Source organism: Maylandia zebra, linkage group LG10, assembly GCF_041146795.1.
Source record: "Maylandia zebra isolate NMK-2024a linkage group LG10, Mzebra_GT3a, whole genome shotgun sequence".
Lineage (NCBI taxonomy): Eukaryota > Metazoa > Chordata > Actinopteri > Cichliformes > Cichlidae > Maylandia > Maylandia zebra.
This window is the reverse complement of record NC_135176.1, coordinates 15,427,340-15,440,132: the sequence shown is the minus strand read 5'-3', so window position 1 is coordinate 15,440,132 and position 12,793 is coordinate 15,427,340. Positions and strand designations below refer to the sequence as shown.

Sequence of the window (12,793 nt, the reverse complement as noted above, 5' to 3'; positions counted from 1 at the left end):
TATTCAAACACATTTACTCCTTTTTCCATATACATGCAACTCAGGAATTTGAATCAAATGCTTACTCAAATCAAATCAAAATCAAATCAAATCACTTTTATTGTCACATCACATGTGCAGGCACACTGGCACAGCACATGCGAGTGAAATTCTTGTGTGCGAGCCCCACAAGCAACAGAGATGTGCAAACACAACAACACAAACGAGCAAAATACAAGAATGGCCAACCTGAAACTAATAAATATATGTACAATATATAATAGTGTATGCATTTCTGGATGTGTATACTAAATATTTTCCTACGTGTGTGTGTGTGTGTGTGTGTGTGTGTGTGTGTGTGTGTATACACATTTTTACAAATTAAATAGTAAAAAAATAAAATAAAATAATAATAATAATAATAATAATAATAATAAAATATATAAAATATACAGAGTTGAATATGTGCAAAACAAGTGGCATTTATATACAGTGTGGAGTGCATAATGTTGAAGTTCCAGTAGTGAAGCTGAGGTGTCTATGACGTGTTCAGCAGTCTGATGGCCTGGTGGAAGAAGCTGTCTCTCAGTCTGCTGGTACGGGACCGGATGCTGCAGAACCTCCTTCCTGATGGAAGTAGTCTGAACAGTTTATGGCTGGGGTGACTGGAGTCCTTGATGATCCTCCCCGCTTTCCTCAGGCAGCGCTTCCTGTAGATGTCTTGGAGGGAGGGAAGCTCACCTCCAATTATCCGTTCAGAGCACCGCACTACTCGCTGGAGAGCTTTGCAGTTGTAGGCGGTGCTGTTGCCATACCAGGTGGTGATGCATCCAGTGAGGATGCTCTCAATGGCACAGTGATAGAAGGTCCTGAGGATGCGGGGGCTCATGCCGAATCTTTTCAGTCTCCTGAGAAAGAAGAGGCGCTGCTGCGCCTTCTTCACTGTTTTGTTTGTGTGTACTGACCACGTAAGATCCTCAGCCAGATGTACTCCAAGGAACCGGAAGCTGCTCACTCTCTCCACAGCAGCGCCGTTGATGGTGATGGGGGTGTGTACTTCTCTGCACCTCCGGAAGTCCACTATCAACTCCTTTGTCTTTGCGACGTTGAGGGTGAGATGGTTGTCTTGACACCAGTGGGTCAGGGCGCTGACCTCCTCCCTGTAAGCCGTCTCATCACCGTTGGTGATAAGACCCACCACTGTAGTGTCGTCCGCAAACTTCACAATGATGTTGGAGCTGTTAGTGGCTGTGCAGTCGTAGGTGTAGAGTGAGTACAGGAGAGGGCTCAGTACACACCCCTGTCTGTCAGACAGGAAGCTAAGGATCCAGCTGCAGAGGGAGCTGCTCAGTCCTAGATCCTGCAGTTTCCTGTCCAGCTTCGAGGGAACGATGGTATTGAATGCTGAGCTGTAATCTACAAACAGCATCCTCACATACGTGTCTCTCTTCTCCAGGTGTGACAGGGCAGTGTGTAGTGTCAGGGCTATGGCATCATCAGTGGACCTGTTGTGGCGGTATGCAAACTGTAGAGGGTCCAGTGAGTCGGGTAGTGCAGAGCAGATGAAGTCCCTGACCAGCTACTCAGCTCTTACTCAGCCATCTGATCCTCGGTCCTGCCCAGTGAGGTCAATCAGCTTTCGGTTATGGGTCACTGGGTGGATTCTTAATGTCACGGCGACGGATGGCCGGTACTGAATAGGACCCAGGTGCAGGAACCCAGAGCGGAGACGGTAGATGATTTAATAGTTTATTACGGTTAAGTGCAAGGGGAACAAAACAAAGGGAAACGTGGCAAAGACAGAAAATGACGAGACGTGGAGCCTTGGTGTGGCGTGCCCAGGGGAACGTGGCTAGGGCGAGGGAACGAGGCCTGGGAAGTGGAACGGAGCTGAGTGGGGAACAGTCACACTGAGGGGAGAGGATATAGAAGTTAAGCAGGTAGTGAAGGCAGCTCAGAAGTGGCCAGAATAAGAGCAGCAATTCTTACTTTGCAGTTAGGGACCTGGAGTGTTTGAGAGGGGGGTGATGAAGATCCAGGGGAGGCTGAGTGGCGTGGAAAGGCTGACCTGAGATCCGGGGCTCCAGATGGAGTGTGATGGCAGGAGGGCAGGCAGGTGAGGCACAGAGGGATTTCCAAAATGATCACTAGATATTCCGAGTCCGGAGGTGGAGTGAGCCAGGGTGGGTACAGCGACTGTAGCACAAAAGAGTCTTAGTTAGTAAGATGAATCACAGCAAGAACTTGAGACACAAGACCTGTTACCAACATGGGTTGATGACGAACTGGCAGTGAGTGAACATCGATGTGTGGTTTAAATCCCTCTGGCTTGATAGCCTGCAATAGGCTCCAGGTGTGCAGGAGCTGGAGTTGGCCCTGCCCAGGGGCGGATCCCAGGTCAGTTCAGGAGCCTAATGGAAACTCCAGCCACCCGCCGTAGACCATGACACTTAAACTGTGCACAAGTATTTCTGAAGTCATCAATATGAAAGATGACGGGAAATGAATCTCTTATTTCATTAAAAGGTAATTCTCTAATGTACCAGAAAAAAACAAGAGGTAGAACCAACTTTTATTTCCAAGTATGTTCTGAGTAGTAAGCTGTCAATTGTAGTGTTATTTATACGAAGAGACAATGAAGTTAGTGCAAACACATATACGTCAAACACACTGAAAACTGAGGCTTTTTTCCACTGGTTTGTGTTTATTACTGTATGATTATTGGGAATACATGCTGGGACAAGACAAATTTCAAGCATTTGTTAAATATGACTTTGACATTTAATATTAATCATGCATGTATGCAAACATGCAAGATGATTTCCACTGCCACTTAGAAGTCATGCTTAGCTGGTCTTTGCCTTCCACCGTACCCGACATTCACGATGGGCCAGCCTGGGTAAGTCTCTCTTTGGACCGTGCTGAAGTTGATCCTGTGAATCAGAAGAATCAGAGCACGCAGACACAGAGTAGCTGCTCCCTACATGAAGGACACTGTGATGATGATAAACCTGCTCTCACCTGAACGCAGGGTTAATGCCAATGTTGTCAGGCTGCGGGAAAGCAGGTGTCCGCCTCCTGTGGCAGGAGGATGGGGGAGGGAAGTCTTTCTGATACTGAGACTGCATCTGGGCTGTTTCCTGTTCGTTTTTTGCTGCTGCTGACATGTGATCACGGTTGCCTTCTTGCTCATTCCCTCTCACTTCTCTGTCCTCGCGTCTGTTTCCTCTTCCTGTTTATCATGAGGATGCAGGAGGAGAATGGTGAGATTCCTGTTGTGTGTTACAGCCTGCTGAAGGGTAATCAGAACTTTGCTAAAGGCAGAATTTCATCAACAGTAATCACACTTTCCATAAATAAACTTTCTTACTTTCTTGATCATACTACATGTATTACACTATTTGCTTTTTTCATTTTAATCTTGAGAGAATAATACTTTATACATAAATGAGATGAAATGTTCTTATGAATATAAATCATTTGCTTTGGATGTCGCAGAGCTGTGTGAAGGACACGGGAACACATACACAAATAATTACTGCTGAGGGCAATCCAATCCTGTGTCTGTGAGTAAGAGTGGCAGGAATTTCACTGCACAGCAGAGAAAACAATATCACTCCTCCAGATGCTCTGTGTCTATAACAGCATTTTCACATTTAACCTTATATGGTCTTTCTTATGTTCTATTTGAGGTATTAAATACTTTATTACAGTGTTTTTCAGTTTAATGGCAGTGTAGGGTTTTTTTTTAATCTAAGCTTTAATCACAAAATCACCTTTATAATCTCTACCATCTCTGCCTTCTCACTCATAGCACACTGCCCAAACCATTTCCAAGACACACACATGCACTGAACAGAAAGCCACAGCCTTGCGTGCACTGTGCCATCATAAATGAGTCTTATCTTTATACAGACATGATGAGTTTACTCTCTAGGGTGAGCCAAGTCTGTTGACCTTTGCCTGGATCTTGGTCTGGGATAGGCCTGAAGCAGAAAGCCTCACGTGATGTGGTCTCCATCTTAGCAGGTGTGTCCGGGTAGAGGAGGAATCCTAAAAAGGGTGAAACGTAGACTGTTGACTCTTGTTCCCCTTTTTTAAACCCACTACTTTGGAGTGATTCCAGTTAGCACAGAACATGTAGCCCAACGCTGTTCACAGTTTCTGAAATCTTTCCAGTTAGGTCTCTTTTTCACAGCTTGTTTACTTTGCATATAAATTCTATAAAATATGCGTAATGGCAGTGACAATAAATCATTCACACAGACCTGATTTTTGTGACAACAAAACAAAGTTTTATTTCTGTCTGTTTATTTAGTGATGTGCACCGAGATTAAAGCGAGATCAGAAATAATGACGGTAATTTTGAATCCTTTTGTTATTTCTTGACTAGGACATTGTTTCTATTTCTGTTTTACTCTTTTCAGTGTTTGAACTTTCTTTCATTTTTGAAAAAAACGATGCAATGTTTTACTGTATTTCTTTCTTTGATCCCACTGGGAGCCGTGAAACTAATGGAGTTATTTGTGCAAGGGGAGGGAGGGAGGGTGGTGTGGGGGGTGATGAGTGCAGTGGTGGGAACAGAGCTTTGCTGACTGATACCTCCATGTTAACCCTGGAAAGACTTGAGAACATTTCCCAGCTTTCATTTTCATCTTCGTTCCCATTTGTGAAGCCTAAGATTCACTCTGTAATTTTAACTTTCTTCACCAGATGCAGAGGGTTTTTGTTTTTTGAAATTAGTTTTGTCATGCCGCTCTCTCCCTTTAAAAAAAAAAAAACATTCGAAAAACAAAAAGAAGCACCACGAGATTCAGAGGTTCGGTAGACCTTGTACCGAGACATACTCAGTATGTGGGTTAGGAGAACAACGGATAAAAATTGGGGGAAATTGGATAAAAAGGATAAAAAAAATAACACTCACATACTGAAAATGCACAACATAGTGGTAAAAGTCTCAGACAAATAGGGTTTAAAATGACATCTTCCGCCAACACCTCAGATTATTGTTGTCATATATTATAGTAAGTGATTTGCAAGCTTGTGAGGAATTTACAATAAACAAAAAAATACCTTAAAAAGGATTGCATCACTTAAGAGTTTTTCCATAAATATAAGACTACCTGCTGAAAAGTGCAGGCTCAAACAAGCCCTCTAATGTGAAAAAAGTAATGCTGGATTCATGTCAAAGACGCAGGGAACATTGCTGAGTTCTAGCCAAATGCCCCAGGGTAACTACTGAATGGGAAACTTGTCATTTTCTCTTCCCCCCTTCTTTTTTCCCATTCCTTTCTTGGCTTGGTGTGTCACTTAACACTGCTGTGGTCAAATTTATTTTGCCATCATCACACTTGGTACTGTGCAGCCACCCTTGCAAGACATTTAAACGCATTAACTTTGGAAACAAGGCTTAGCTCGGCACTTCTAGCTTACGGGTGGTGATATTTTATGCCTGTCTGTCAGCAAGACAAACTACCAAGTCAAGCTTGGTGGACAGGTGAAGCGAATCCAGATCACTTTTATTTTAAATTCAAAAACAGATCGTTGGCTTTAGTGGAGAATGGAGTCTCTGGCCAACTTTCTAGTTTACTTATTACCTAGTTGAATCAGTTTTTAAAAAATGGTCATCCAGCCTTTATTTTAATAATATTACTTATAAAAATTCTCATTTTGGAGCATATTCCCTTTTAAACCTGTCTGACTGAACTCACGGACCAAAGTTTCAGGATTCTGGTACTTCATCTGCTTTATTGTCCCAGCTGGTTACTGCTCTATCTGCCAGCCACCGGTGAACAACAGAACACCATGACTACTGCAGTAAACAAGCTTTAAGAAGCTCTTTGTATAAGCGGGCACACAAACACTCACAGTGCAGAGAAATATAGGAAGTAGAGGGTAACACGGCAGAAAGCTTATGTGTTTTTTTAAAGGAAGGTAAGCATTACAGTCACAATGCCCTCCATTTTAAATTTCATAGTTATTATTCTTGGATTTGGTAGTTTTTTTTTTAATTAAATTCTGATAGTTTTTTTGTCTTACTTTTTAATGCATCTTTTCTAAAACTTTTTTAGGAGCAGACACCAAAGATTTAGAACATCGGGTGATGCCAGTGATCCAGGAACCAGCAGACAAAATGTTCTTTGAAAATGCCAGCCTGCAGCAACCACGTCGCCACCACGAATTCTTTCTGCGCAGTAGACCCTACAGGGGCGAACCACCAACAGTGGCAGGTAAAGTCCTGCTGCTCCTTCATACCAGCAACAGATAAAGTTACTTATGCTCTCAAATCCTCCACTGTCAGCTTTAATCATCTAAATTAGTGTTTGTAAAAAAAGCTCAGTGGCAAAGGAAAAAAAGAAAGAAAGTTCAAACACTGAAAAGAGTAAAACAGAAATAGAAACAATGTCCTAGTCAAGAAATAACAAAAGGATTCAAAATTACCGTCATTATTTCTGATCTCACTTTAATCTCGGTGCACATCACTAAATAAACAGACAGAAATAAAACTTTGTTTTGTTGTCACAAAAATCAGGTCTGTGTGAATGATTAATTGGCACTGCCATTATGCATATTTTATAGAATTTATATGCAAAGTAAACAAGCTGTGAAAAAGAGACCTAACTGGAAAGATTTCAGAAACTGTGAAACTTGTAAAATATGTGTACACACACACACACACACACACACACACACACACACACACACACACACACACACGTAGGAAAATATTTAGTATACACATCCAGAAATGCATATACTATTATATATTGTACATATATTTATTAGTTTCAGATGTAGCCATTCTTGTGTTTTGCTTGTTTACATTATTGTATTTTGCACAACTCTGTTGCTTGTGAAGCTCGCACACAAGAATTTCACTCACATGTGCTGTACCAATGTACCTGCACATGTGATGTGACAATAAAAGTGATTTGATTTGATTTGATTTGATTTAACTGGAATCACTCCAAAGTAGTGGGTTAAAAAAGGGGAACAAGAGTCAACAGTCTACATTTCACCCTTTTTAGGATTCCTCCTCTACCCGGACACACCTGCTAAGATGGAGACCACATCACGTGAGGCTTTCTGCTTCAGGCCTATCCCAGACCAAGATCCAGGCAAAGGTCAACAGACTTGGCTCACCCTAGAGAGTAAACTCATCATGTCTGTATAAAGATAAGACTCATTTATGATGGCACGCAAGGCTGTGGCTTTCTGTTCAGTGCATGTGTGTGTCTTGGAAATGGTTTGGGCAGTGTGCTATGAGTGAGAAGGCAGAGATGGTAGAGATTATAAAGGTGATTTTGTGATTAAAGCTTAGATTAAAAAAAACCCTACACTGCCATTAAACTGAAAAACACTGTAATAAAGTATTTAATACCTCAAATAGAACATAAGAAAGACCATATAAGGTTAAATGTGAAAATGCTGTTATAGACACAGAGCATCTGGAGGAGTGATATTGTTTTCTCTGCTGTGCAGTGAAATTCCTGCCACTCTTACTCACAGACACAGGATTGGATTGCCCTCAGCAGTAATTATTTGTGTATGTGTTCCCGTGTCCTTCACACAGCTCTGCGACATCCAAAGCAAATGATTTATATTCATAAGAACATTTCATCTCATTTATGTATAAAGTATTATTCTCTCAAGATTAAAATGAAAAAAGCAAATAGTGTAATACATGTAGTATGATCAAGAAAGTAAGAAAGTTTATTTATGGAAAGTGTGATTACTGTTGATGAAATTCTGCCTTTAGCAAAGTTCTGATTACCCTTCAGCAGGCTGTAACACACAACAGGAATCTCACCATTCTCCTCCTGCATCCTCATGATAAACAGGAAGAGGAAACAGACGCGAGGACAGAGAAGTGAGAGGGAATGAGCAAGAAGGCAACCGTGATCACATGTCAGCAGCAGCAAAAAACGAACAGGAAACAGCCCAGATGCAGTCTCAGTATCAGAAAGACTTCCCTCCCCCATCCTCCTGCCACAGGAGGCGGACACCTGCTTTCCCGCAGCCTGACAACATTGGCATCAACCCTGCGTTCAGGTGAGAGCAGGTTTATCATCATCACAGTGTCCTTCATGTAGGGAGCAGCTACTCTGTGTCTGCGTGCTCTGATTCTTCTGATTCACAGGATCAACTTCAGCACGGTCCAAAGAGAGACTTACCCAGGCTGGCCCATCGTGAATGTCGGGTACGGTGGAAGGCAAAGACCAGCTAAGCATGACTTCTAAGTGGCAGTGGAAATCATCTTGCATGTTTGCATACATGCATGATTAATATTAAATGTCAAAGTCATATTTAACAAATGCTTGAAATTTGTCTTGTCCCAGCATGTATTCCCAATAATCATACAGTAATAAACACAAACCAGTGGAAAAAAGCCTCAGTTTTCAGTGTGTTTGACGTATATGTGTTTGCACTAACTTCATTGTCTCTTCGTATAAATAACACTACAATTGACAGCTTACTACTCAGAACATACTTGGAAATAAAAGTCAGTTCTGCCTCTTGTTTTTTTCTGGTACATTAGAGAATTACCTTTTAATGAAATAAGAGATTCATTTCCCGTCATCTTTCATATTGATGACTTCAGAAATACTTGTGCACAGTTTAAGAATCCACCCAGTGACCCATAACCGAAAGCTGATTGACCTCACTGGGCAGGACCGAGGATCAGATGGCTGAGTAAGAGCTGAGTAAGCATTTGATTCAAATTCCTGAGTTGCATGTATATGGAAAAAGGAGTAAATGTGTTTGAATACTGAGTTTTCTTCCCTCAAGTATAAATCTTGCACAACACATCATTACCAACTCTGAAAACAGGGGTCACATGAGGCTACACTGGAAAACTACCCAACTTGGGAAATCTTAAACATGTTGCAACACTTTGACAAACAGTAACACCTTAGATTTCAAAACAATGACGAATTTTATTGTTTATGATATAATCTGATTTACATTTTTTAAAAAGAAATGGGGCTGACAATGTGCTCTTAAACTTATGCTTTTTTAAAAACAAAACAAAACTGCAAACTCATTTTACATTGTGAGTCACATATAGCCTTTGACCTTGAGTGGGCCGGACCAGCGAAACTTCCCTTTCTGTCAGTGAAAAGAAGTTTAACTATGCATTTAATCCCTGGAATATCTTAATATCAGAAAAAGAAATGCAGTTTTGTTTGTCTCAGTTTATCTAAATGATAAACAACATTCTGTAGTAAATGGGGAAAAAAGTCTGTTGAGACTTAAATTGCAAGAAATAAAATTTGAATTGTATATGTGGGGTAATAATATTTATGATAACTGTATAAAAGTACAGTTCCGATTTCCCAAAGCAATCCAATTGGACTCTTAAGCAGTGATTCTGGCTGCTGGCGCTCATGTTTGACATGATGGATGTAAGTCTCATTTGGCTGGACACCACCCGTATTGTAATTTTTTCGCTAGAATAAAGACTTGTAAAAAAAAAAAACCCCAACAAAACACAACAACCCTACTTTGTCATTCCTGAGACTTCCCTGAGAAGAACTGAATATGACAGCCACAGGCAGAGTCCTGATTACCATACAGTACAATCTGAAGAATATCAGCATACAAAAAAGTAACCTTTCACACAAACAGTTATCCAAGTCACACACTCATTCACTGTCCTCCTTTGAAAGCTGAAGTGCTGAAGTGCAGCCACATGCTTCATCTCCGGTCCCGGTGCCTGCTCCTGTCTCCGTGCCTGCGGTCATCCCACTCTCGGCCTCTGTCCCGGTCATCTCTCCTTCCTCTGTTGCCCCACTCTGCTGTTCTGTGTCGGTCCCGATCGTCTCTGGCTCTCCCGCTTGGTCTGTCCCACTCCCTCCCTCCACCACCACCACCTCGTTCCTGCACCGGGTCTACCCCGAGATTGATGGGTTTACGGAAAGGCCTGTCCCTGCCGCCGAACCGCAGCTGTCCGGATTCCTTTTTCCCTCCAAGCCCGCCGCCGAGCCGCCGCGGCACCCATCCTTTAAGAGTCCTCTCTTGCTCAAAATCCACGAACACTTCATGCTGGTCGACCACCAGCTTGTTGGCGTCCCGGCGGGCCCGGACCACAGATCGCTCCTCTTTGTACTCAATGAAGGCATATCCTTTGGAGAAACCCGTGACAATGTCCCGGACCAGCCGGAGCCGCTGGATGTCTCCGTACTTAGAGAACACTTTGTGTAGTTTATCTTCGGTGGTCTGTGGGTTCAAGCGGGACACAAAAAGCGTGAGCAGTGGGTCTCCAACGACGCCTTTGTTGGGCTTGTACCGGGCACCCATGGCCCTCCAGACCGCTCGATCATGGGGTTCCACGTCTGTGCCGTCGATGCTACCAGCTTTCAGCGGGTCGTACACCTTCGCTATCGGACTCCAGTCAGCCATTTTAAACTAGAACGATGGCACAGGAGACTGGCGGGCTTTACAAACAGTTTTCAGGGCTAATATTTCTCTGCATTAGTCGCCAATTACGCGTTAAACCACACCAGTACCGCTGAATCTATTCACTCTTCCAAGTGCATCAACAAAAACATTCCGTAATGAAACGGGGTCCAGTGTGTCACATTTTAAAGTCCCCCTACTCGCCCGACTAAGGATACTAGAGTTCCGCTGTGCTAAGATACTTAGACCAACTTAAAACTTAAATTAAAAATAGATAACGTAGATTAATTATAGCATCAGTCGACAAATTTGCAAGTATGAAGTAAGGTTAATTATTATTAATAATAAATAATACTTTTTATAAAAATAAAAAGTTTATAAATAAAACTTTTTATTCATTGCACAATACTGTCACTTTAAAATTATTTTTTTTATATAATTACACCATAATCAATAGCATAGATAGTGACAGATTAAAGGCAATAGCATTGTTGTGTTATTAAGCCATTGGTCTAGCATGTGCAACCAGGACACCGATTCCTTGATTCTACAAATCATTCTTCCATAATTCTTTTTGACAGTGCTGGTGGAAAGTGCCTTAAAACTTTTACAGATGTTAGACTGAATCGGACATTGCTAGAAAAAATATTAGAGCCCAACCTGATTCCCTCACTGTGAGAGTCACAGCATCCTGTCAGTGTATGTACTCCCTGATTAATATGGCAAGGAATGGCTTATTTGAATGCCGCTTTTTTCACATCTCTGTAGGTCAGTCTTTTTTAGCTACACCACAGAACTCTCAAATGTGCATTTATCTTGTACACAAAACCCTCACAGCTATACCATACCATCGACAGTCAGCTGTGGACACTCTCTTTCAGCATTTGGTTGCTGTGCACTACGTTTCATTTTGGAGTCATGAGGGACATGTCTCTATTTCTATGTCCAGGACCAAAATATGTTGGTTGTAACAAGCGGTTATTTGAGTTACTGTTGCCTAATAAAATGGGTGGTAAGTGTATAAAATTATCTAAAAAGACTGAATGTCAAATGCTATCCAAGTTACAGGTGCCTGAACACTCTTGGGACAATGCATTACAAAAACATTCTTTAATAAAACACTGAAACCACAACAGCTTCTGCTCCACGGTGAATAACTTCTTACAAAAATTGTGAACATGCTTCACTTCATTTTTCTGTACAGTTCCATCTGATACACATGGTACAGTATCAAAAGGGTTTGGAAAGGTGAAACAAATTCTTCTATGTAGTTTATTTAAAAAAGAACTTTTGCTGCGTAGATGCATCTAGTCTTGTTGTTCTAACAGCATAAAAATTATACATAAAGGTTGAGCAGGTGTGCTCTTTAGCTCTGCTCCAGATTCATCATTTTCTGAAAGCCTTTACATATCCTCCACACTCCATTTATAGGCCGCTTCCTGCACAGCCTTTTTATCCTCTGGTAGCGTTTCTGTTCAAAACCATTTGACCTGCAAGACACAAATAAAATAACCCTATTAATTATGATACAACAAGCTAAAAGGCCAAAGACAATCCATTCAATTAGGCGCAAATTTAATATAGACGTGGAAAAAAATGATCACAATTTCTTTACCATTAATGTGCAAAATGACAAACTGATGTGTGTATTAAAAACATTCAATATTAAACTACAGTTCTGTCCTCAACAGTTTTCCTCTGTCACCGATGCACAAACTCTACCTGTCAACTCCGTCCCAGCGGTACCCCGGTGGAATATTGAACCGGTTTGGAGGTGGAGCAGGGCCTTTATATTGAGGTTTCTCTACAAAAAATCAAAACAAACATACAAATAAATAAAAATACAAACAGTAGCAAAAGCAAAACTGCTGCTATTTAAAAGCTTCTTACAAGGATTGACCTGGTGAAATAAAATAAAGTCATAAATAAAATAAAACATATGTAATGTTAAATATCTTGTGTTTTTGTGCCACGGTCCTTTTTACGCCTGCGCATTGCAGCCATAGGATCGCCTTCTCTTTCCTGTTCTCTCAACATGCGGTCAAGATCCTCAAGTGGCTTAAGGGCTTCGCGCAGCGCTTCCTTAAGTTTCTGGTGATGCATCTGGATCTGTGCCAACCTATACATACATTTTAACATAAACCATTGAACCACTTTTATAATTTTTTATGTGGATATAATCACATAAACTGTGATATTTGAAATGATCATGCACATTTACCGTTTTCCCCACTGAGCGTATTTCTCGTCTCTTGCCGCTTTTTCACCAGCTTTCTTTTTCTGTTCATTTCTCTCTGAATTCAGATCCCTGCTTTTGCCACTTTTGTCTCTGAAAATCGCCTGAGCGTTACGCGATTCATCTGGTCAAAGGGGATGAATGGGTAAGTATGTAGAAACTTCATTATTTAATTTT

The 12,793-nt window shown here is 41.4% G+C and overlaps 2 protein-coding genes across 3 annotated transcripts; one reads left to right on the top strand and one right to left on the bottom strand.

The window, feature by feature from the left end:
* The first annotated feature begins 5,726 nt into the window (after positions 1-5,726).
* On the top strand, positions 5,727-8,334 carry LOC143420824 (uncharacterized). 2 transcript variants are annotated; one of them, XM_076889152.1, is made up of 5 exons: positions 5,727-5,913; positions 6,051-6,209; positions 7,008-7,130; positions 7,821-8,031; positions 8,120-8,334. In XM_076889152.1, exons 2-5 carry the CDS (start codon positions 6,083-6,085, stop codon positions 8,217-8,219), a joined length of 561 nt encoding a protein of 186 aa, XP_076745267.1. In that variant the 5' UTR covers positions 5,727-5,913; positions 6,051-6,082; the 3' UTR covers positions 8,220-8,334. The 2 variants fall into 2 exon arrangements, with proteins under 2 accessions (XP_076745267.1, XP_076745269.1); XM_076889154.1 differs by having other exon boundaries at positions 5,741-5,913; positions 7,008-7,103.
* A 564-nt stretch (positions 8,335-8,898) lies between these two features.
* snrnp35 (small nuclear ribonucleoprotein 35 (U11/U12)) lies at positions 8,899-10,628 on the bottom strand. The gene has a single exon (XM_024803963.2). It carries the CDS (start codon positions 10,381-10,383, stop codon positions 9,679-9,681), a length of 705 nt encoding a protein of 234 aa, XP_024659731.1. The 5' UTR covers positions 10,384-10,628; the 3' UTR covers positions 8,899-9,678.
* Between the last annotated feature and the right edge of the window lie 2,165 nt (positions 10,629-12,793).